The sequence below is a fragment of the Dicentrarchus labrax genome, unplaced genomic scaffold, assembly GCF_905237075.1.
Source record: "Dicentrarchus labrax unplaced genomic scaffold, dlabrax2021, whole genome shotgun sequence".
Taxonomy (NCBI): domain Eukaryota; kingdom Metazoa; phylum Chordata; class Actinopteri; family Moronidae; genus Dicentrarchus; species Dicentrarchus labrax.
Window position 1 is genome coordinate 6,617,148 of NW_026136718.1, and position 21,946 is coordinate 6,639,093.

Consider the following 21,946-nt stretch of genomic DNA (forward strand, 5'->3'; position numbering starts at 1 on the left):
ATGAAACAAAGTATAGCTGAAGCTGATGAGAATTTCATTGGTTTTGCAAGTATTCAGTCATAAACCAAAGTAGGCTATGGGACAAATTGAAGTCTTGACAAGATGAGTGAAGAGTTCATGAAAGTCGTTTCCATATTTCAGCCCGGACTAATGGGGCCAGCTGCCTAATACTGTCATCCCTAGAGCCAAGCTGCTAGTGTGGCTAATAGCATATTATAGTATCAGTATCCTGTGGTGTTGCAAGGGTTAAATGAGAATACCAGCCAGATAGACACAAAGACTGCAGTTTACAGACACTGAGACCATTATGGAGAAGCTAGAGCTTATTCTAAAGGTTAAGCTTTCTACAGAATATGGGTTGATAATAAGTCTGCAGTCATAAGTGCTCAATTTTAGTTTCCTAGCTCCTTGTTTCTTTCTTGTGCCCTTTCTCCTTCATACTGAAATATGCCAGATGAGGTGCTTTGCACATCTAATCAGTATGCTCCTGGCCACCTCTATGTGGCTATTTTTGGAAAGTCTGACTTGGGGCAAACCCAGAACATGCTGAAGGGATTATTTATGGACTTGGGAATGCCTTGGGATCTAGGGATATGGCTGAGGCAAAGGACACCTGTGCTACTCTGTTTAGTCTGCTGCTACAATGGGCTGCAGGTAATTGGTGGAAAATGGATACTGTAATGCCAAGTGGTGGTTTACTGATGTTATTAGACAGGGTGCAAATACCCTCCAGGTCTCCAGTGTCAAAGTTAAATGCTATATAGCCCAATTCAGTCATCCAGGCTTTCCATGTAACTCATTGTTGAGCTACAAGAACAGTACTTCTTGCCTTTTTTAACAAAACCTTCTCTGGACATGAAGCAATGCTCATCTCAAGTGTAGTGACTATAATTGACTTTTCCTTCTTTCTCTCTCTATCTCTCTCTTTATGTTGTTATGTCTTTGTTGGTGTCTCGTATTGACTTTTGCACCAGTATTACTGTATGAGTGCATTTACATAATGTGTGCAAAATGTAGATTAATATGCATTGTTGGTAATTGTTGACAAAACAAAAAGAAAACACAATGTGCTGGATACATTTTGACTCAAGCTGTTTGGACCAACAGAAAGAGCATGTCTGAGGTTCTATTGTTTCACCTGATGGACGTGATAAATGTGATTTAAAGGGACCTCAGTTATCTATTAACAAATATATTATTGATTAATTGTGTAAGTAATTGTTCAAGCCATAATGCAAAACATTTTCAGCTCGTACAATATGAGGCTTTTTTTCTGTTTGATATCATTATAATTTGAAAATCTTTAGGTTTGTGACTTTCAGTTGGACAAAACAAGAAATTTGAAGACATCACTTTCGACTCTGTGATGGACATTTTATGCCGTTTTCTGACATCTATAGACAGGACAGCTAATCAGTTAATCGAGAAACTAATCAGTAGATAGTGGATTTTATGAGACTGCAAGTTAAAACAAGTTCACATCAGCATCTTAGGTGACAGGCAGACCTGAGATGCTCCGTAGGTCTCAGTACTGTAGCTCCTGGCAGACAGGGGGCGGCGCTGAGTCAGGCTCTTGGTCGGGTAACCGATCATAGGCTTCTTCTGTTCCTGGTAGGTGGTATAGTCGTCATCGTAGCGACCATTTCTCTTATTGTGCAACATCTGGCTCTGGCTGTCGGCCATGTTGGTGAGAGCAGAGTGCTCCATGGGGGTGGAGTAGACAAGAGCCCGACTATAAAGAGGGGGATCCGCCTGAGGAGAGTTTCATCAGATAACAGAATTAAAAAAAAAATGCATCCTAAAAATACATCACCATATTCCTATGAATACAGTGGACATAAACATAATATATGTGGGGGAATGAAAGAATTGTTCACAATATAACTAAAGCACACACATCCAAAACAAGCATACTTTTTCAGGCAACACATCACCTACCTGCTGTCTGTATTGGGCTTCCTGCAGCGCCTCCTGCTGGGCTTCATGGACTCTGCGGAACAAAGCGAGCTCTGTAGAGCTCACCAATGAATCCGCTCTCCTCAAAAACCCTGGCCTGGAGCGCTGTGTAGGGACTGGCTGCTGTTGCTGCTGGCTGGGCAGACCATCCTGATTGATAGGTGATTGGGGAAAAGAAAACATCTCCAGCGGTGGATATGCACGATACCGAGGGCTCACCAACTCCTTGGGTAATGTCTTCCCTGGTTGATTGATGTACTCCAAGGCCTTTGATGAGTGGTTGACATAATCTGGTGTGTTAGGGAAGGGGGGAGGGACCCGACGGTCCATGGTCACCTGAATGGTTAGAATGGTTACCAGTAAGTCCATGTAAAGTTTTCAGCCATTGTTGTTGTCATACAAAACTGTTAAGTTAAGACTTTAGTTTAGTTATCTTCCAGAAAAAAAACTTAAAGTTTATTTAAATTAAACTTTATTTAAATTAAACACCCCTGAAAATAATGTCTTTGCTGAGCTCCAGTGGTTTAACTTTTCACCTTGCTGCAGTGTAAACGCTATCTGCCCGGCACCAAACGGCAGACAGACATAGTTAGTGACCAGCTGGTAAGAACAGTTTAGCATTTAGCATCTAAAGAGCCTCCTTCAGGAGTGACTTCGCCAAGTTTTCAGAAACACAACCTTAAAAACAACAATGCTCAATAAATGCTGGATGTGTAATAAGTGTGCCATATAAACTTAACCCAAAGTAGCCAAAAAGCTGCTAACCTGGGGGTTGTAGTTGTGGTCAAAGTGATACGCCTTATGTGGGATGGCAGGTTTTTGGTTCTGTCCCCCGTGGTTCTGGTTGCCGCCTCCGTGTCCTGGGAAGCCCATCTCATCGTCTAACATGGGGGCCGACTGTGACCGTGACATGTTGGTCTGCTCCATAGAACAGGGCATCTCTGGACGGTCCAAACTAGTCTGCTGCTCAATGGATGAACTGTAGCTGTCCACGGGGATACTGTAGAGAGAGCAGCAATAGAAATCAGCTACAACTTTGCAATTACTTGACCTACTGACAGAACATGTTGGCACTACTATTGTATATAAAAACAATAACAAACAACAAAACTCAACCTACCTGTAGACCTTGTAGGAGCCGATGTCAATCTCATCGATGCTCTGTGACTTCTTAAACTTGGATCTTGTCTCCCTCATCATGGGGGACAGGCGGTCAGAGCTTTTACTCATCACCACGGTCACCTTGTTGCCTCCGCTGACACTTAGCTGATCCTTCCTGCCCTGCTCCCCCTGATTGTTGTGGTATGTCCAGCTGCCAGGCAAAGGCCCAGCACCTTGTTCCATCCTTGGAGCAAAGAACAAGAGAAAGGGAACACGAAGTGTTATACTAATATGAGCTGAACTAGAGCAGTGTTAGAGTTAAGCAAAAGTGGCGCCGAAAGACAGGTTCTTCTCCATTATTCATTTGATTTTAATGGCTAATAAAATGTGGGTGGCTGTTCAGAAGTCTAGAAGCAGGTTAGTGTTAGTAATAATGAGATAAGAAATGAAGAAGGGGATCAGATTCCTGCACATTATTATGCTAGCATGTAATTTGTTCAAGTCGTAATTTGACCATCTCTCATTACAGTTTGGCATTGCTAATAACACGGAAACGTAAATTCAATTTATAACTGTATAAACCTGAGGAAATCAGAATATGGTCATATTTGAAATTTTTTGCTTGTTGATATCTAAATCTAGTCTGAAGTTTCAAAACCCAAGATAAGGTTATTATAGAGCACTGGTTCTCACTTATTCACCATATTAATCCAGGAATATGATCCAACCAGATAAAAGAGTACAAATGCTGCTGTAATGATTGGTTGAAATGAACCCTGGGGGTCATGAAGCCTTCCAAGTAAACACATCTAACTGTGGGACCGTAAGTGCTCCATTCAATTACCTTGAGTCTATGTCCTTGCGATCAGGGTTGGGGCTGGAAGTGGGCGTCATATCCAGTTTAGAGGGAAAAGCGGTTCGGTCCTCCAGCGGGCTGGGGGTTCTGGTCCAGTTCTGCCAAGGATTCTGGCTGTGAGGTCCGGAGGATTGTGGGTCATTGTCTGGAGTGGAGCGTTGGTTGCTGTGGAAGGGAAGCGTGTGAGTGTCCAGCTCCAGAGGTACTCCTACGATTCGCTCTTGCCTGAGGAGGGGGCGTCGCCCATGTGTGGACTGGCTGCGGGGTTTGGAGCCCAGTGGTGGGTTTCCCTGACTCCCAGTAGAGGATGGAGCGTCCAGAGGAGACTCCTCAGCATCAAAACCTGTGTTGTCATAGTGAGGGGCCTCGGACCAGTCAAAAGGCTCGCTCAGTGGTCGTCGATCTCCGCGCTGCTGCAGGGTTCCTGATGGAGGGGTTTCTCTCTGAGATAGCAGGGGCTTTGAGTCAATGGGCTTGGGGAACGACTGAGCCAGTCTACAAAGATACAAAATATTAAACACTAATTATGCCGTGGCAAATAATAAAATGAACTGAATTATACTGAACTGCCATATTACATTATTATGTGCTGTATATTTAATCAGAGCCAGTGGGCACTGGGAACAGCATAACTTTCTCCCCCTCTCTCGCTCATGTCTCTCTGAAAGATCAATTTGGCCAACAACCATGTTTGTTGTAATTAATGTTCCCAAGAGCAGCCTTGAAGAGAAAATATTAATGCCTTCAACCTCGCTCACTGCCACTTGCAGTTTGCAAATACCACGTCTCACAAGTACACAGACAAAGGGACAAATATACAGATTGTGATCTGTACATCACCCCGGGGGCATCTGAAATGACAATTTTAATGTCAAAAAATACCAAAGCGAGCTTTCAACCTGCAGGGACGCCTTCGAAAGAGGAGAGGCATGGGAAGAGTGAGGACAAAAAAATTTGTTTTTAACATTATTATAGACGTACTATTGATAGAGCAATGGAAAAGGTTACTGTCCTTTAAAACAATGCACAAAATAATTCACTCAGACCCGGTGGTGTCAGAGAGGAAACAGAAAAAGAGAACTAGAACGTTACAAATTCAACCTACATATGCTACGGGATTCTTGAATCCTTAGATCACAAGAGGGGATAATGTGAACACATTAGATCTTTGTTCCGTCATGATGATCAAGGATGTAAAATAGTAGAAACTAGTGACATGAATAAAGGATTTTAGCAATGCCCCGATATTAAAATGACGTGCCAGTAAGCCAGCAAGCATTTCTACTTTGAACAGACGTTGATACAACAGCTTGCACAACAATAAAAATTAGAGCTAGACGATAGATCAGACAATAATTAGCTTATTGCAGATTTATTGTTATCAATTAATATGTTGGCTCAAAAGTAACAAGAGAATGCCAAAGATAACGTAGGTTAGAAACAGCTTTGGCAAGTCTTGACAAGTAAATTTGTTTAACTCTAAAATGTGTCAGCACATATTGTGGTCCCAACAAGAAAACATTATGTTTTTAAGGTGTTGCTGTTAACATTGATCTTACAGGCTTCAGGTTCCAATCTTGAGTATTGTGCAGATGTCATAAATATGGCAGTTGATACATTCGTTGTTGTTTATAGCTGCAACATTTCTGATTAGAAGTCAAAACAGCATCGAAACACTTTGGATATTAGTTTTCAATGCTATTATTCATTCCAAATCTGTCAAACCTAATCATATGTAAGTGCACTGCAATCAGAGTAACAACTTTAGTAGGAGGACCAAGACTCTTTTTTTGTTTATTTTTACATTTTGGTGTAAAAAAATAAATCCTGTAGATAGTACTGAAACCTGGGCAGCTTTGGAGCAGGGGAGAAGCAAGCTGAGACAGAAAAAAGAGAGAGAATCCTGAACGCACAGTCTGCAGCATCCTAATGAGTCTCTCTGACCTTGACTGAGCAGCAGAGAGATGAGAAAGACACAAAAAGATGGAGGGAGGAGAGGATGGATGGAGTGACTGGATAGATAGATGACATATTGAGGAGATTGAAGGGGGGAGAGGTTGGAATCGAAAGAGAAGAGATGATAGATAGTCGGATGGAGGGACAGTGGTGAAATTGAACATGAAGCAGGCATGTGTGTTCGTGTGTGTTTGTGTGTGTGTGTGTGTGTGTGTGTACCTGTTGGTCCAGTGTGTTTGAGGGGCCTGGTCCTTGTTGGGGGCCGGCAGGGCGGGATTGTGTTGGTGTGAGTGAGACAGTGTGTGTGAGTGCGTGTTGGCGGGCGGGTTGGAGGAGCCGGAGGAGCCCTGTGAGGGAGAATAGTCGGAGTAGGTGGCTGAGGAGCCGCTGTGGTTCAGACAGTGAAGCTTATCCACCTCCTCATCTGTAGACTCTGGACAGACGGACGCAGATAGACAGTAGAGAGACAGAGCTCTCTGTTCAGTGAAAATGTCACATCCTCTTCTTTCTAAAGTGTCTTTGTCATGTCTAACAAAAAAAACACCCTGTACTTTATCCCCCTGGATTTGATTTCTTTCTGCATATCTTTCTATATCACAATAACACATAGCTCGTATTGGTAGTGATCTAAGGATACGTTCAGCTGACTTCACACACACTTTGATGGCCATATTTAAAACGATGGTGACAGTCGGTTCTGTTTGATGTCTGAAAGAATGAACACACATAACTAATTTCTGTTTTAATGAGACCCTATAATCCAATCAGAGATACTCAATGTCTAAATAATTATATGTTTATGATATATGTTTGATTAAGTTTGATTTCTGCCCAAAACAAGTATCAGCTTAAGCAGCGGTTTGTGGCCGGGCACATGAACCTTCATGGAAACACAGCCCAATAGGATTTTATCCCGATTGTTTTAACAAAATGAGATTCAAGACAAATTATGACAGAACAAGATTCCTACATTTCTCAGACAAAAATGTACTCAACATATTTTCTTTTATATTTTCTTTATCAAATTATAGAATACTTTTTTTTTTTATTTCTGTCAGTATAAACTGCGAAACAATGCACTTTTCTCTGTAAAAGTGAAACTGATGTCTTTGATACAGCTACTGACGTGAGGGTCGTAGGACGTCATACAAGCAAAGTAGATAAAGAAAGGTAGTTTAGAAAGTGTAAAACGATTCATTTTTCATCTCATCAATTTGAGACTTTGCAAACTTGTGCCTCGCAATATATCTTCACATCTCCAAATTAAACACAAAGGTGCTACATGTGCTAGTTACAGGCTCCCAAATAAGAACATTTGTGATTTCCTCTGTTTTATGTAATTTGAAATTGAATATCATCTTCACCTTTAAATATGGGAAATTGTGATGGGCATTTTTCACTATTAGTTGGTAAATCAAAGATAAATAAATAATTCAAATAATTCTTTCTTGCAGCTCCAGATGTGTTTTTGTGTAGGTTGGAAGTCGAGGGGGAAAAAGGAAAGTGAAGAAATGATCCTCACATGGAAACCAACAGAGCCTAAAAACCCAGCTCACTGTTTGGATATTGAAACTAAACTGCAAACTATTTTGTCAAAGCTTAAAGCTAATGAGAGCTTCAACAAAATCAGGAAGTGTATCCAGAATTATGTTTGGGTTGAATTTCATTGAAGCCTGTATACTGTATTAATGAGAGGTGGAAGAATCACATCTCTTTCGGAGTCTTATCATCTGTCCCTTAACCCAGATTCCTTTAGTGCTCTCATTATATGTTTGGACAATATTGAGTCCACTGCACTGACACAAGAGATGGCCTGGTTATAAAAGATAGGTTTAACAGTTTCTAAAAATCTTTATTCAACCATACTAGTCCCACTGAAATCAAGAACCTCTTTTGGAAGAGAGGCCTGGATCAAAACAGACACAACAGTTGCTGAGAGGCATAAAGGAGGAGATCAATTCATCAATTACCAAACCAGCAGGGTCATGAGTCAAACATACAAATATATTGATAAAACAAACTTATTAACTTAAATGATCCTTAGTTAAGAATTTACATTCACAAGGACAGACAAGCAGTTTGAGTTCCCTGACACAGGAGAAGATTACATGATGGAGCTTTGAATTAGACAGAGTTTGTCACAGAGAACAGATAATATACTTTATAGTAATAGTATTGTATACACTATTATTTAGAATTTTTGATAGGGCAGTAAAAGTAGCTTTGGGTTCATTAGTAAAACTTCCTTGCCTTTAGTTTACCAATGATGAAACTGAGGCCTTTGAGGCAAAATCAGTAAAAAAAAGAGTCAAAGCTAAAAGCTTAACACTTAAGACTGGAATCTAGATTCACTGGAGAGGTTTATGGTATTCCCTCCCTCTCTCTGTTATGTGCTGAAATTAATCCGCTTACCACCATGACTAATTAGAGGACACTATTACAACGTGCCCCAGAGCGCTTTACAATAGACCACATTAAATTACTGCATGAACCGTATGTGTGCACCCGTGTGTCTACATGTATGAGGCTCTTTGTGTCTATGTTTGTCTCTATGTTGCTGTACATACAGAATTACAGAGTTACATTACCTTTCTTGTCCTTCCCCAGCAGCACCACCTTTGGTTTGTACATCGGTGGCTCCACCAGGGTGGGCCTCATGTCCGAGATACGGATGTCGTTGGGAGAGCCGCCCATCGAGTCCTGCGGAAAGATAAAACCCACAGGTTCATATCAGGTGGCATACAGTACAGTAAGACAGAAAAACATCACCATGGCAGAGTCCGTAGAAGGAGACCCGGTTCCTCTATAGAAAAAAACAACTATAAAATAAGCTTATGAGACTTCCTTAACTAACCTATGACCAAGCTCTGATGTAGAACATTTCGTCTACATTGTCCTTAAAGGGTAACGTCGTTATTTTCAACCTGGGCGCTATTTTCTCATTTTTTTGTGTCAAAGTGACTAATGGGGACAACAAGTTTTGAGCTCGGTCCAGTATTTAGGGAGAGCACTGCAGCCGGCAGCCGTGAAGCACCAGCTCCAGATTTAAAAATACAGACTTTACCCTTCAAGTATAACCCTAATAATGGTAATGATCACAAGAAACAAAACATATTCATCTGAATGAATATGATGATTGTACGATGTGAATGAAAGTGCATTACAACACGCAAAAAAACATCAAATTCACACAATTCTATTTGAATATACTGTGCTTATGGGACACTATGTGACAACCTCAGAGCTCTCTGTCAGGTCCTCTTTGTCCTTCCTCTTGGGAATGTCGATGCCAGAGTTATGCATTGATCCCTGATCCATTAGCTGAGTCTGAGAGAAGTCCTGCATCTCTCTGTCTGTCACCTGGCAAACACACACACACACATACACACACACAGATGATTTGTGCTGCCTGTCTCACACCTTTATGACCACAGATCTCAATCCTACAGAGACTGTTGCATTTGGTGACAACTCACTATGGCTAATGCTTATGAATGTACATCCACTTCACTTCTGTTTGACCACTGCGGTTGTTCCCAGGACCTTGATTTACAGTGCGTATGTGCTGTGTGGTGATTCTGAATACATTGGTGTGTGAGTGTGTGCATGTGTGTGGCTGGGAGTGTGCGTTTCCTACCTCTTTGGGAGGCAGGGGCCACGGTGGTTCGTACTGTTCTTTGCTGAGGTGTGTGTGTTCCATGTTGGTTCCTGCCGAGGTGGCAGTGCCTGTGCTCAGCTGATGCTGGTGCTGGTGCTGGTGTTGATGCTGGTGCTGGTGCTGGAGCCCGTGTCCGGCGTGTACGCTTTTACCCACAAGGCTTTGCACTGACTTGACCATGTTCTTAAGGTCCTCAGGGTAAGGTGTTGGGTAGCGCTTTAGGTTTATCTCCACCTGAACACAAAAAAATGGAAATGGGTTGAGTGTGTACATGCAAATAAAGGACACACACACAGTGAGTGAGCAGGAATGCTACCAGGTTACGATTAATAGGATACAACGGTATCGATATTTGCCTTATTGACTGACATCGGCCTATCAGCAAATAAGATGGCATTCACCGATATCAGTGGCCGATGTTTATCTGTTGTGTCACATCAGTTTTATGCTAGCTAAATCTTAAGTTGATTATTTCCAACTTGGATTTTGGAGAAACGTAAATGCCGATGTGACCCATTAAACAGTACAGACAGAATTTCCCAATTGGTGCATCACTAAAGAAAAAGTGTGTCTGCTTACATGAAACTTCAGAACATCTCAAACAAGACATCATAAATTTCGTTAAAATATGTCTTTCATTCATTTCTTGTTGATTGTTTAGTTGTTGTCTCATGCTAGTTTCTTGCCAATAATAATTTGACTGTTGTCATGGTGGTACTGACTGTTCAGTATTGTTTCAGACACTCCAAACAACCACTGAAATAAGAGGAGAAATATAAAAGCAATATAATATATTTTGAACTGTAAATGCACTTTCGAAGGTTTAATTTGATGACCTCGAGGTTACTCACCACAAAAATATTAAAATCTCAAAACTTCATCTCAGTGAAACATCTCAGATTTCAGTGGCTGAAAGATTAATGAGATATTCAGAACACATTTGTATTTCTATCAGGGATAAAGATGCAAAAAGTTGCCGATATGTAGATATATAGTTCTATAAATTAATACTCCTTTGCACTCTTTTCTCGTACCTTTAACCTTTTCTTCAATAAGACATATTTTGTCAGTACATTCGCTCACAGTTTGTACGGATGATTAAACCGAGAAAATGTCATGCAGACAGATAGACAGACGGACAGACAGACAGGCAGGCAGACAGACAGAAACAGAGAGAGAAAGAGCTGACCTTGACCTTCCCAGAGTTGTCTTCCTCTTCTTTCTTATCCTCAAAGTCAAAGGCCACAGTCATCCTCTGCTGTCTCTGCTCCTCCCACAGAGTAGGATTAAAGCTGTCACTGTCCGACTGGTAATCTGTACACACACACACACACACACACACACACACACACACACACACACACACACACACACACACACACACACACACAAGGGTGGGGTTAGAAGAGCTGCCATTATACAGTAGGGCTGTATGTACGGTGTCAGACACACTTAAAACATTCTGTGGCTTTTTTTAAATGTCTTTGAACAACGTCTACACATTATATGACACAAACACACACACACACACACACACACACACACACACACACAAAGTTTGTACCCTCGTCATGTCGCGGTTGCTGAGGAAACATGTAGTTGGTCAAAACCTTCTGTTTGGTTTCAGGGTGGGCTTCTGTCTGCAGTGGGATCAGAGCCTTGGACTGCAAACACAGACACACACACACACACACAGTTTATATTAGTATTCTTGTGGGGACGTTCACTGATCACATTTATTCCTTGTTTCCTAATCTAAACCTCCTATCTCTAATTGTGATGCACAAAAAGCTATGCTGCTCCCTGATTGGTTATTAGAATATCTGATTGGCTACAGGACTCTTCACTTTATTCAGAGGTCGATCTGGAACGAAACCGGCTGACTGACAGGTGTGAAACACCTAACCACAGAATTTATGTAAATCACTTGTAAAGAATTTGCAAATCAATTTTGCCAATAATAAAACCGAATTTCAAACAGTGGAGACACTGTGTCGCATTTTATATTTGTAATACAAATTGAATTTTGCTATCTGTTATCAGTGAGTCAAATGAATTGTTAAATGTCTCTTTAATTTGCATGTTCATCTCGTAACAAAAAACACTGATTAATATCTATTAAAATGGTAATGTGATGGAATTATAAATTATAATAACACAGAAAGTTAAAATGAATTAATTTAACTGCATTTTTACCTTCTGTTTTGGTATATAAATTAAAGATAATAACATAAAGCCTCTGCGCTGTATGGAAATGTAATGTCAATTTTGATGCCATTTGAATCTTCGAGCTGTCTAAGTGCACATGGCGTGACTGAATTTGGGTTTAAATTTTGTTGGACAATATGCAAACATAAGTGCCAATTTTAAATGTAAATGTAAGACTGAACTGCGGTTTAATAAATTGCATTTGAATTTTAAATTAGCTTTCTTCTTTAGCACTTCAGTAAAGGATCCAACAACTTCAAATAAACTTTGATTAAACTTTAAACTCCACTTCAAATGTCATGAAGAATATTTTTGTATTGCTGAAAAAAAATAAAAATAAGATGTGAGCATGGACGGTATAATAACTCTACATACTTCATTTACACCACTGTATCAGACAGTGGTTTCAGATTGTTGTTAGCCTCGGCACTGTTACTGAGTATATTTATAGGCATTTATAGGCAAGAATTATCGCATAAAAAGATAATTAACTAATTATTAGGTACCAAAACCTAAATTTGCTCTGTTTACACAAATAACAGCCGGTCCCAAATAAACACAGAGGGAAGGAGGACAACAAAATCACCGATATACTACGTGTAATGGCAGGTACAGTTAATTCAGTAGTATTGTGTGCACACCATTATTTCCATCAGTACAACGACAGAGTCATGCCATACTTAGTAAGTAAAATAAGTAAAACTCAACACTTCCTAACGGATGTTTCACAATAAAAGTCTTCCAGGAAAAATAAGGGAATAATACCACTTGCTTTTGGGTTTTAAATATGAAACAGAAGGAGGAAGCATTGAGTTTGCATTAAGAGCAAACAGCATTTATGGCAAATTAACATTAACAAAACAGAGAGACTAATATGATACAAAACACTGACAAACAGGAGAACTTAGAAATGAAAACCTTCATTTACAAATAGCCTGTCTCTAGGCAAGGCCTGATATCTGATTAATATGTATATAAAGTAGTGTTTGTGCTGCCGGTACAGTCTCACAGGGAGAGAGTGTGGGAGGACAGAGATACCTGATTGTCAGAAAGCCAGAGAGCTGCCAGGTCCTTCAGCTTTGTAAAGGTAAACGGTAGATTCTTTAACCTGAGAGAGACACACAGAGGGAGGGAGGGAGGGAGGGAGGGGTGAGAAAGAAAAGAGAGATGTTCCCTCTGCCCACGCACTGTACAGCCTGCAGAGCGCGTAACCATGGCAACACACTCACCCATTCCCATGGCAACTGCAGGCCGTGAGAGCAGCTACAGAAGCAAAGCGGCCATTGAGAAAGTGTTGCCTGCGTTTGTGTGTGTGTGTGTGTGTGTGTGTGTGTGTGTGTGTGTACTTATTGTCACTACTGAGTCACAGTGTCATCACCTGCCTGTATGTGTGTGTGTGTGTGTGTGTACCTGTTGTCACTGAGGTTAAGGACTCGTAGTTTGGTCATCTGTCCGATCTCATCAGGAAGAAACTCCAGTTTGTTGGACCGAAGTGACATTACCGTCACGTTCTTACAGTTACCGATCTGTAACACACACACACACACACACACACACACACACACACACACACACACACACACACACACACACACATGCATAAACCATCAGATCACATCTGGTACTGAAAAAAGATCTGCTGCATGAAGGACACCCATAAACAAGCTACATTACAGTGCTATGTATGATATATATATATAATTGATTTATGGTTAAGTCTGTGAATGTCATCACATCACTGTTTCTCAGAGCTCAAGGTGACACCTTTAAGTGCTTATGTTGTCTGACTAACAATAGAAATCCCAAAGAGATTCTATTTCCTGTCATCAAAAGCAAAGAAAAACAGCACATCTTCATCATTTTAAAGCTGACAGCAGTAAATTGATGGTGTTTTCTGCTTAAAAAATTACTTAAACAATTAAGTGATTATCAAAATAGTTGCTGATTAATTTCCATCAATCATATAGTTCTACAAATTAGCAAGTCAGCACTGCAGTAATTATATGTAAGTGTTCATCGTACCTCCCGGGGCAGCTCTGAGAGGAAGTTCTCATCAGCAGCGAAGGTCCTCAGGCTGTGCAGGTAGCCGATAGTGGGAGGCAACGACTCTAACTCATTACAACTACAGTCCAACTCCTCCAACAGAGACAGACTGGGTGAGAGGGAGAGAGGCAGAACGGAAGGGACGCAGAGAAAATGACAGAGAAAGAAAGGAAATTATTCTGCAGGCTGCAACATCTCTGCTGCAACCTTAGATTACTTAGACACGGGTTTTAAAAGGATAAGGGTGGTGCTACTCTTTAGTTTTCCTGTTGTCAACAAATCCTGTGGAAAGACTTAACCAAGAATGAATTTATCCAACTACACTACCTACGATACAACTTATTCACTTGTGTGACAGAGCTCCATAACTGTCCACAAAGTATTAAAAACACATCCGTGAGCCACACGTTGCACTGGTTGACATGTTCCTTCATTATCATCAACAAACACAATTTATTCTCCACTCGATCCCACACACACCTGCCTGCTGTTAGAAAATACTGGAGCTGAAAATAGTCCAAACAAATGCACTATTTCCTCCTGTTTCAGTGTGCTTGATAAAACAACTACAGATCCCTGTTGTTTAAGGACATTACTGAGCCTTTTTTAACTAAATAAAACTATTAACATCTCGAGTTGGCAAGGGATGTGGCAAAGTATTAAGAGAAGGATTGAAACGTTGTTGGTTTTGGTCTTTTCCTGGGATTTGCTGACAATAAGAAAAATAGAGAATGACACCAGCCTTATCCTGTAACATGTTACGATAAGAAGGGAAATTTGTCCTTATAGCAACAACTTAGAAGGAGAGAGTGTTGAGAGAAGGAAAAGATCATCACATTGAAGAATCATCCAATTATTCCACCAGCCCCCGTCAATAAATTAAGACTCAACCAACCAATCGGTGTTCGTCTGGAGTTACCTGCGTTAATTTGGTCTCATTTGCTGACCACCCATCCTCTCTTTCCCACTTTATCTCCTTTGGTGTCTGAAATTCTTCAACCTGGATCTCAACTTCTCCACTCAACCAAGAGTCACAGTAACATCCATGGCAGGCCCTCTACAGTACACCCTGACCCCCTCCCCCTTGACTGCCACCATTGGCCTAGCAGCACGCTAACAGCAGGCTAATGCTAATGAGACAACAATTTTACATTAATGTACTGTCACTGTTAACACTGCATTAGTCTGCTATTATTATTCCCAATGGACCGTGACCATCTGGGCCACCATACGGTCTGACAGGAGAGAGGAGAGGAGAGGAGTTTCATATTAAATATTAAGATTTAAGCTTGGTTTATTATTTACTTCTCAGTGTTGTTTGTGTAAGAAAGTGAAAAATGTAGCTTACTGCTCCCACAAAAAAGATATACAGCTTGAGTTGAATGTGTCAAATATGACTTTTTAATAGCACTCCTAAGATTATTTGGCTGCCATCTGCCAACCTGCTCCATAATCCTACGCTCAATGCCAGGTGCTGCAAGGAAACACAGTCGCTCGGTGGTTTAAGACACACAAGTTTCAAATCTCCTTTGTGTGTGGAGCCATCATGTCTTTGTGTTGGTCCTCACCAGGTGCTAAGTTTACTCAGCAAGAAACTTAAACCCTGCGTGCACACTCAGCAGCTAAATGAGCAAAAAGGCAGTTTTACATCAGTGCAAACTCAGAGACAGCAGTCGGGGACTAGCAGGCTACATATCTCTGCTGCAAAAAAACAGCTTTAAGTTCAACAGTGATAACTGACACACTGACTGACATGTACTGTACAGACGGTGGGAGAACCTTCTCACATTGCAGTCCCCAAACCCCTTTACATAGCTGTAATATTGCAATGGCCTTAAAAGCTTAAGGGCTGACAGCAAAACATAAGACTTTCCTTACGCTTTAGATGAAAGTAACTGCAATAGAAAACTAGCATTGCTTATTGATTTAAATTGAATCCACTACATGCTGTACAACAATACAGTACAGTAAATAAATCTACTGATTCAGCTCAGCGTATATATGCAGTATATATCTCACTGTACTAATGCAGCTAGAGAGAAATACAGTGTAGTACTGGTTGGTACAGACATAAATTCTTCAGATACATACACCTATTTGTTTAGACTCGAACTACGTACACTTGTCCAGTAATGTAAAAGAATTGTCCAATAAAGAAACAGAGGAGCAGAAATATGATCACATTCATCATTAGTAAACAACTTAAAAACTAAGAGGGGTAAGAAAAGGATCTTTTAAGGTGTTTTTGGTTCAATCAGAGGGGAAGCAATGGATCTACAGCACTACTTATTGAGGCTAAAACCTGGGATTTGTTCAGGAAGACACAATGTTTTCAGAGCGTTCAGATACAATCGCAAGAGGTTGACATTTAATTCAATTACGTGTCAATGAATGTTAAATAGCACTCAGTTCAGTGTTTGAAAAATGTAATCCATCACAGATTAGCTGATTCACACTATAATGAGGGGATGAGCCAAGTTACTACTCGACTGTTTCAAAAAGGAACAGAATCAATTTATTCAAACTCACTGATTTAATTCAATATTTCTGTTAGTGTAGGCCTCTATCTTACGATCTAATCTATCTGGAGTCAAACAGACAAGTTGTTCTTATTTGCAGTTTGTAATGTGAACAAAATCCTGCCTGAAAGCAATCTCTAAAGTATACAGAGATGAAATGACAGTGACATTACTTCAGAATTCAGAATGTGTTTCCTTTCAGAAATGTTTCTGCTTAATTCAACAAACGTTCATCAATTTTTCAAAAGCAACTAATCTGATTTCTGCGATTGAATTTGGACTGTGATGGATTATAATAAGAATTATTGTAATCAAATTGACTGTAATCATTTTACATGCAATCATTTCCGTCCCAGCCGTGTAGATTAGAAGAATTGCTATAGCACATTTTCAATTAAGAAGGTACATTATATTCAAATATTAAGTCCAAATAATGAAAAAAGTTTGGGAGGCAAATGTGAAGAAAAAGTAAAATTATCACACAATGCCTTGAAACTGAATTAAAGTTTATGTTTGCATGTAATTTGCATGAATCAAGATGTGTCCCACAGCCTCACGTACTCGTGAGCTTGGGCGTGTTTGCATCGGTAACGCAGTTGAACATCTGTCTGTCTCTGAACGCACCCCTGGATCCAGTAGGCTAATGTTACTCACCCTTGCTTGGGCTTCGCACTAACGCCACAGCAACGCAGCAAACACAACACACAGAACCCCCCAATCATCAGCCAGCATAACAACACATCAACTAACAGTAATAAACAAGGAAAACAACAACCCACCAAAGATAAACCTGCTGAGAAAATCTGACAAAATACTGTTGAAGTTCAAAATAAAGGTCTACATCGCTTTATCATTCGAGTGTGTGAGCGTGTGTGTGTGTGTGTGTGTGCGTGTGTGCAGGGTCCTTACCTCCCGATAGTGTTAGGCAGTGAGGTCAGCTGGTTGTCATCTACCTTCAATGTTGTCAGTTTCTTCAACATTCCTACGCAATATGCAAACACACACACACACACACACACACAACACACACACACACACACACACACACACACACACACACACACACACACACACACACACACACACACAGGCATGGACACACAAACATCCAAAGTTGTTTGCTCTTCAAATAAATATACACTCAGCTCTGAAGTGCAGTTTAAAAAAAAAAAAAAACAATTCACTGACAAAAGTGGATTTAAAGTATAGAGTTGGCGATATTCTTATTGTGAAAACATCCCGTGAAGGGTCAGAGACTGCTGAGAGACGGATTAATGCATAGTTGTTTTTTGTCTTTTCATTGGATTATTGCCGGTAGGAGAAATATAGAAATATAGAATAACACCAGCCTTATGCTTATTCACACTTTTTAGTTATCTGTGCTCCGCCACTCTCTAACACAGCTGCCGTAGAACCGATCTCACCTGGGATATGCCCAGTACAACGACAGTCCTCTGCTGCTGCCCACTGCAAGGCCCCACCAGTGTGGGGAAAGTTCAGTGTCTTTGTGTGTGCATGTATGTATGTGTTTGTGTGTGTACCTATAGTGTCAGGGAGGTGCTGTAGCATGTTGGAGGACAGCAGCAGGTCCTCTAAGGCCTCGCAGCCTGAAATATCTGTGTCCAACGTCTCAATACGATTCTTAGCTAAGTCCATGTACCGCAACTGACGAAGTTTTCCTATGGACTGCAGCGGGGGAGGGTAAGGAGAGAAAGAGGAACAACTGAATGACAGAGATCAGCAAAAATCCGAAAGAAAGTGTAATTTAAATATCTCAAAATAGCTTTTTTTTTTAATCCCCCCACTGTCGTTGTTCTTACCCCTGGTATAGACTGTAGAGAGTTGTTATCCAGCCACAGTTCTCTTAGGTTGTGGATCTGTTCCAACACCTCCGGCTGACATGCAAACAGAGGAAATCCATATCAGCATATACCGACGGCATATAGATCAGCTCATAAATGTAGCTATTTATATGAAAACAACTGAATTATTAACATCAAAGGAAACCATCTCAGCACTTATGTTGTGAGCATGTACCGATCCAAAAAATAACTTGAGTGCATCTTCAGACCAACTCTTTGGCATAAATAAAAAAGAATGAAAAAAAAAAAAATGTTGGCAGAGTGGGTGAGGCTGGCAATCTCTCCCTCCATGCTTTCTCTCTCTTGGCAGGAAGCAGACCATATAGCCAACCTACTCCTGTCATAGTCGACTTCCTGTCTAACCCCCCCCCCAAGTTAGCCTCCGTCCAGCCCTCTCTTCCTCAGTCATGTCACTGTGTCCCATTTCAGTGTCCAACTAAAGGATAGTAGGCTGATCTTGCTCCTGCCTAAAAGAGATAGCCCACAGAGGATTCACCATATGCCGCATCAGGTTTTGAAATGTGAACTTTGAAGGCGGCGGCGGGCCCCAAAACAGGACACAGCATCTGTGTTTCTGCCTTCTTCTCTCCCTTCACCTTTGTCTCTTCACAAACAAATATAGTCCAACTACATACTGTAAGACATTCATATTTCAGCTTCCTGTGATCACAAAGAATAATCTTCTATGTTAAACATATAAAGTGTAGATTTAAACACTAAAATTAACATGGCAGCAATCACTCTCACCACTTCAGAGAATTCATTGCTACCCAGATCCAACCTCTCCAACTGTGTCAGTCTGTGGATGGACCTGACAGGACAGAATACATTGATTACTACTACATTATGACATAATGTACGTTTCATATTTTCATATACTGACTTGGCCAAGATAAACGTTGGCATTTAATAATTATATTACATGTATTTATGTTTTTTTTTAAGTTTGATCTGCAAGTGATAACAGACCTTTTTCACAGCAGCCATTTTGACATGAAAAAGTAACATAAACACAGGTATTACCAATGATACGAATTAAGGTTCTGTTCTATTTAGTGTTAGTTTAGTTTCCAGTGAGCCGACATGCACAACAGCAGCAGTAATGAGTATCATTAGTAACACCTGTGTTTACCCAACTATTACATGTTAAAATGGCTGCTGTGAAAAAAGCCTATAGTACTCTTATTTCTGTGCTCATTGGGTCCAGCAGTCTGCTGTTTATTCTCGATCTGCTTTGCTTTAATTTAAATGTATCACGGATAATGTGGCAGTGGTTAATTTGCCATTGAGGAAGCATGCAGAATCCATAATTAGATACATTTAGAGAGAATAACAGAACAGCTTTTACATTCAAGCCAACTGCTGTAAGCACACGTTTACTGTAGCATGTAGTGCTTAAAATGGGTCAAGTTTGGCTTTGGGACACAAAACACTAAAGCTAAGGATAAAGTATCAGTGACAGCATAAAGAGCAATGTCTGCTCTGCTATCTGCACAAACAGATTCTTTATAAAGTGTTCATATACAATCTTTTTTCACTGAGTTGTGGCAGGCAATTATCTCATCCCACCCATTGTCCTTGCATGAGAGAGGAGTTTTTAGGATGTTGGCCTGTCGGCTCTAATCATTACGCTAGGGCAAGAAAAACAAAACCTTAGCAAATGTGCTTCAGTTTCGTGCGGAGGGATGCTTATTAAAGTTACATCCTTCCTTTTTCTTTCTTTTTCTATGTTTCATTTACATTTTGAACAAATAATACTGTTCTTTTTTACTCAAGTTAGCTAGTTGAGAAGAAATGGTGTGATTCCCTTGCACCTTTTGAAAATCTTAGGAGAAAACCAAGTGTTCACAGCTTTACTTTGGATTTTAATCAAAATGCCTCCTACATGTTCGTTCGCTTCAACAACCAGCGATCACTTTAACCATCTTCAAATTTGAAGAAACCAAATAGTAGTAATTTCAGCAGTAGTATTATTGGCATTAATATTTTTGCTTTTTCACTATCACTTGTAATTTAAATTACACTGTTACTACACAACTTTGAAGGTTATCTCTGTTAGATACAGCTGTCATAGTGGCTTCATCTGTGGCCATAGTGAGGCTATGAATACAGGGATAAATTCAGCTACATAACGTTAAACAGGAAACATTTAAAGCCAACACATTGCTGTTATAACAGGCTTCATCAGTATGCAAGAACACCTGCCAGGGGTAAATATAGTTTTAATCTGGACACCTGGGAAAGCATGCATACACTCGGTGATATCATGGAGCATCTGTGTGTGTGCACAGTTGCACCTAGTGATGTGTAAAAAATGTAATTTTGCGTGTTCCTTTTCTCTTCTATCTATTTCACACACACATATGGCAATTTGTCTTACTTTGGCATTGTTTTCAGGTGGTTCTCTCTCAGCTCCAGGATCCGTAGTTTGGAGAGTCTTAAAGACAGAAGGCACATAAACCAAAACTTGATTTACTGTTTAAATTGTTACAAAAAATGCAGAAAAATGCCGGCCCCATTTGTCCGTATTTAAACTGCAGAACTAGAGTCAAACTTATTTCCAAAATAAGTAATAATAATGATTCATAATAACTGACCGGTAATGTTTGATGACGCCTCATCATTACAGATGATCACCACCAACATTCAAATGTTTCAATTTAGAGGAATTTGTCACTAATGAGTTTCCACATTCATCATGAACTGATCGGAATCAGCCGCCCTCACTCACAGTAACACAATTTGCAAACCGGCAGTAGTTAGAAATGGATACAATCAGCAGGAATAAATGAAAAATACACTACCATGACCTTTAATAAAATACTGAAAAAGTACACACAGGAATGACACAGAGGAATTTATGTATATTTTTTGTGAGATTAAAACATGCCCCAAATATAAAAGATGTCCCAAAGATAAAAGTCCACCAAAGTCTAAAGCCTCAGGCTTATTGAGCATGCTCAGCTTCTTTGAATATTTAAAAACAATTGAATTATGTGCAATACATATAAAGGCTGATGAACCTGGATGTAGCCATTCTTTTCATATGGATTCATTACAATCGTTACTAGTCACATTGAATTACAGTCTGTGGTGCCTGAAGTATGTAAAAACATCCCATCCAACACAGTCACACACCTGCACACACTAACAACATGCATTACTTTACCTGCCAAAGTTAGCTGGCAGATACTCCAAGAAGGCATCGTTTAAGAAGAGCTGGGTCAGATTCAGGAGCTGTGTAAAACCATCTGGGAGTCTGGAAGAGAGAGAAAGAAACAAAGAAAGAAAATAAGAACATATGCAAAAGAAGAATAAGATAGATAGAAAAAGAAAGTGTGTCTTTGAAGGGCCTCAATGGATTAAAACACGGACAACGTTCCCATAACAACTCCGTAGAAACAGCTAACTGCTGCCTGCAGATGACTCATCTCCCGCATACACGTACACACACACACACACACACACACAAAGTAAAATAAGCATCTGTCTGCAGTATACTGTGTGGTTGAGTCCAGTTGTGCTTCATGGACATTACACCGCCGACAGGAAAACAGCAATTACTAGAATAACACCTGATGCTCCAGTAGCTTCATATCAGAATGGTAAATAACACCAGCAATTTACTGCAGGAATTCCTATTGTCTACCTATACCGTAGTGGAGCCAATAGGATATATACGGTTGTATGTTAGTATGGAGTCTGTGGAGCAATAAACACATGGATTGGAATACGTGAAAGCAGAAAACAAACAAGAACAGCGTGGATCTCTTGATGTTGGGCTATG

At 40.3% G+C, this 21,946-nt stretch overlaps 1 protein-coding gene across 11 annotated transcripts in view; it reads right to left on the bottom strand.

The window, feature by feature from the left end:
• The window catches only part of lrrc7 (leucine rich repeat containing 7), a 119,728-nt gene that overhangs the window by 15,188 nt on the left and 82,594 nt on the right, over positions 1–21,946 (bottom strand). For 6 of the 11 annotated variants that reach the window (XM_051377135.1, XM_051377131.1, XM_051377138.1 and 3 more), the window contains 21 exons: positions 21,329–21,418; positions 20,540–20,596; positions 18,907–18,970; positions 18,118–18,192; positions 17,839–17,983; positions 17,207–17,279; positions 16,952–16,969; positions 13,758–13,887; positions 13,146–13,261; positions 12,774–12,843; positions 11,092–11,191; positions 10,717–10,841; positions 9,507–9,761; positions 9,107–9,229; positions 8,458–8,569; positions 6,089–6,302; positions 3,902–4,408; positions 3,077–3,301; positions 2,722–2,956; positions 1,939–2,292; positions 1,507–1,752 (listed from right to left, as the gene is read on the bottom strand). In XM_051377135.1, the coding sequence (XP_051233095.1) occupies positions 1,507–1,752; positions 1,939–2,292; positions 2,722–2,956; positions 3,077–3,301; positions 3,902–4,408; positions 6,089–6,302; positions 8,458–8,569; positions 9,107–9,229; positions 9,507–9,761; positions 10,717–10,841; positions 11,092–11,191; positions 12,774–12,843; positions 13,146–13,261; positions 13,758–13,887; positions 16,952–16,969; positions 17,207–17,279; positions 17,839–17,983; positions 18,118–18,192; positions 18,907–18,970; positions 20,540–20,596; positions 21,329–21,418 (3,334 nt within the window). The remainder of the gene's footprint in view (positions 1–1,506; positions 1,753–1,938; positions 2,293–2,721; positions 2,957–3,076; positions 3,302–3,901; positions 4,409–6,088; positions 6,303–8,457; positions 8,570–9,106; positions 9,230–9,506; positions 9,762–10,716; positions 10,842–11,091; positions 11,192–12,773; positions 12,844–13,145; positions 13,262–13,757; positions 13,888–16,951; positions 16,970–17,206; positions 17,280–17,838; positions 17,984–18,117; positions 18,193–18,906; positions 18,971–20,539; positions 20,597–21,328; positions 21,419–21,946) is intronic. The other 5 variants (XM_051377133.1, XM_051377141.1, XM_051377132.1 and 2 more) reach the window with 4 other exon arrangements.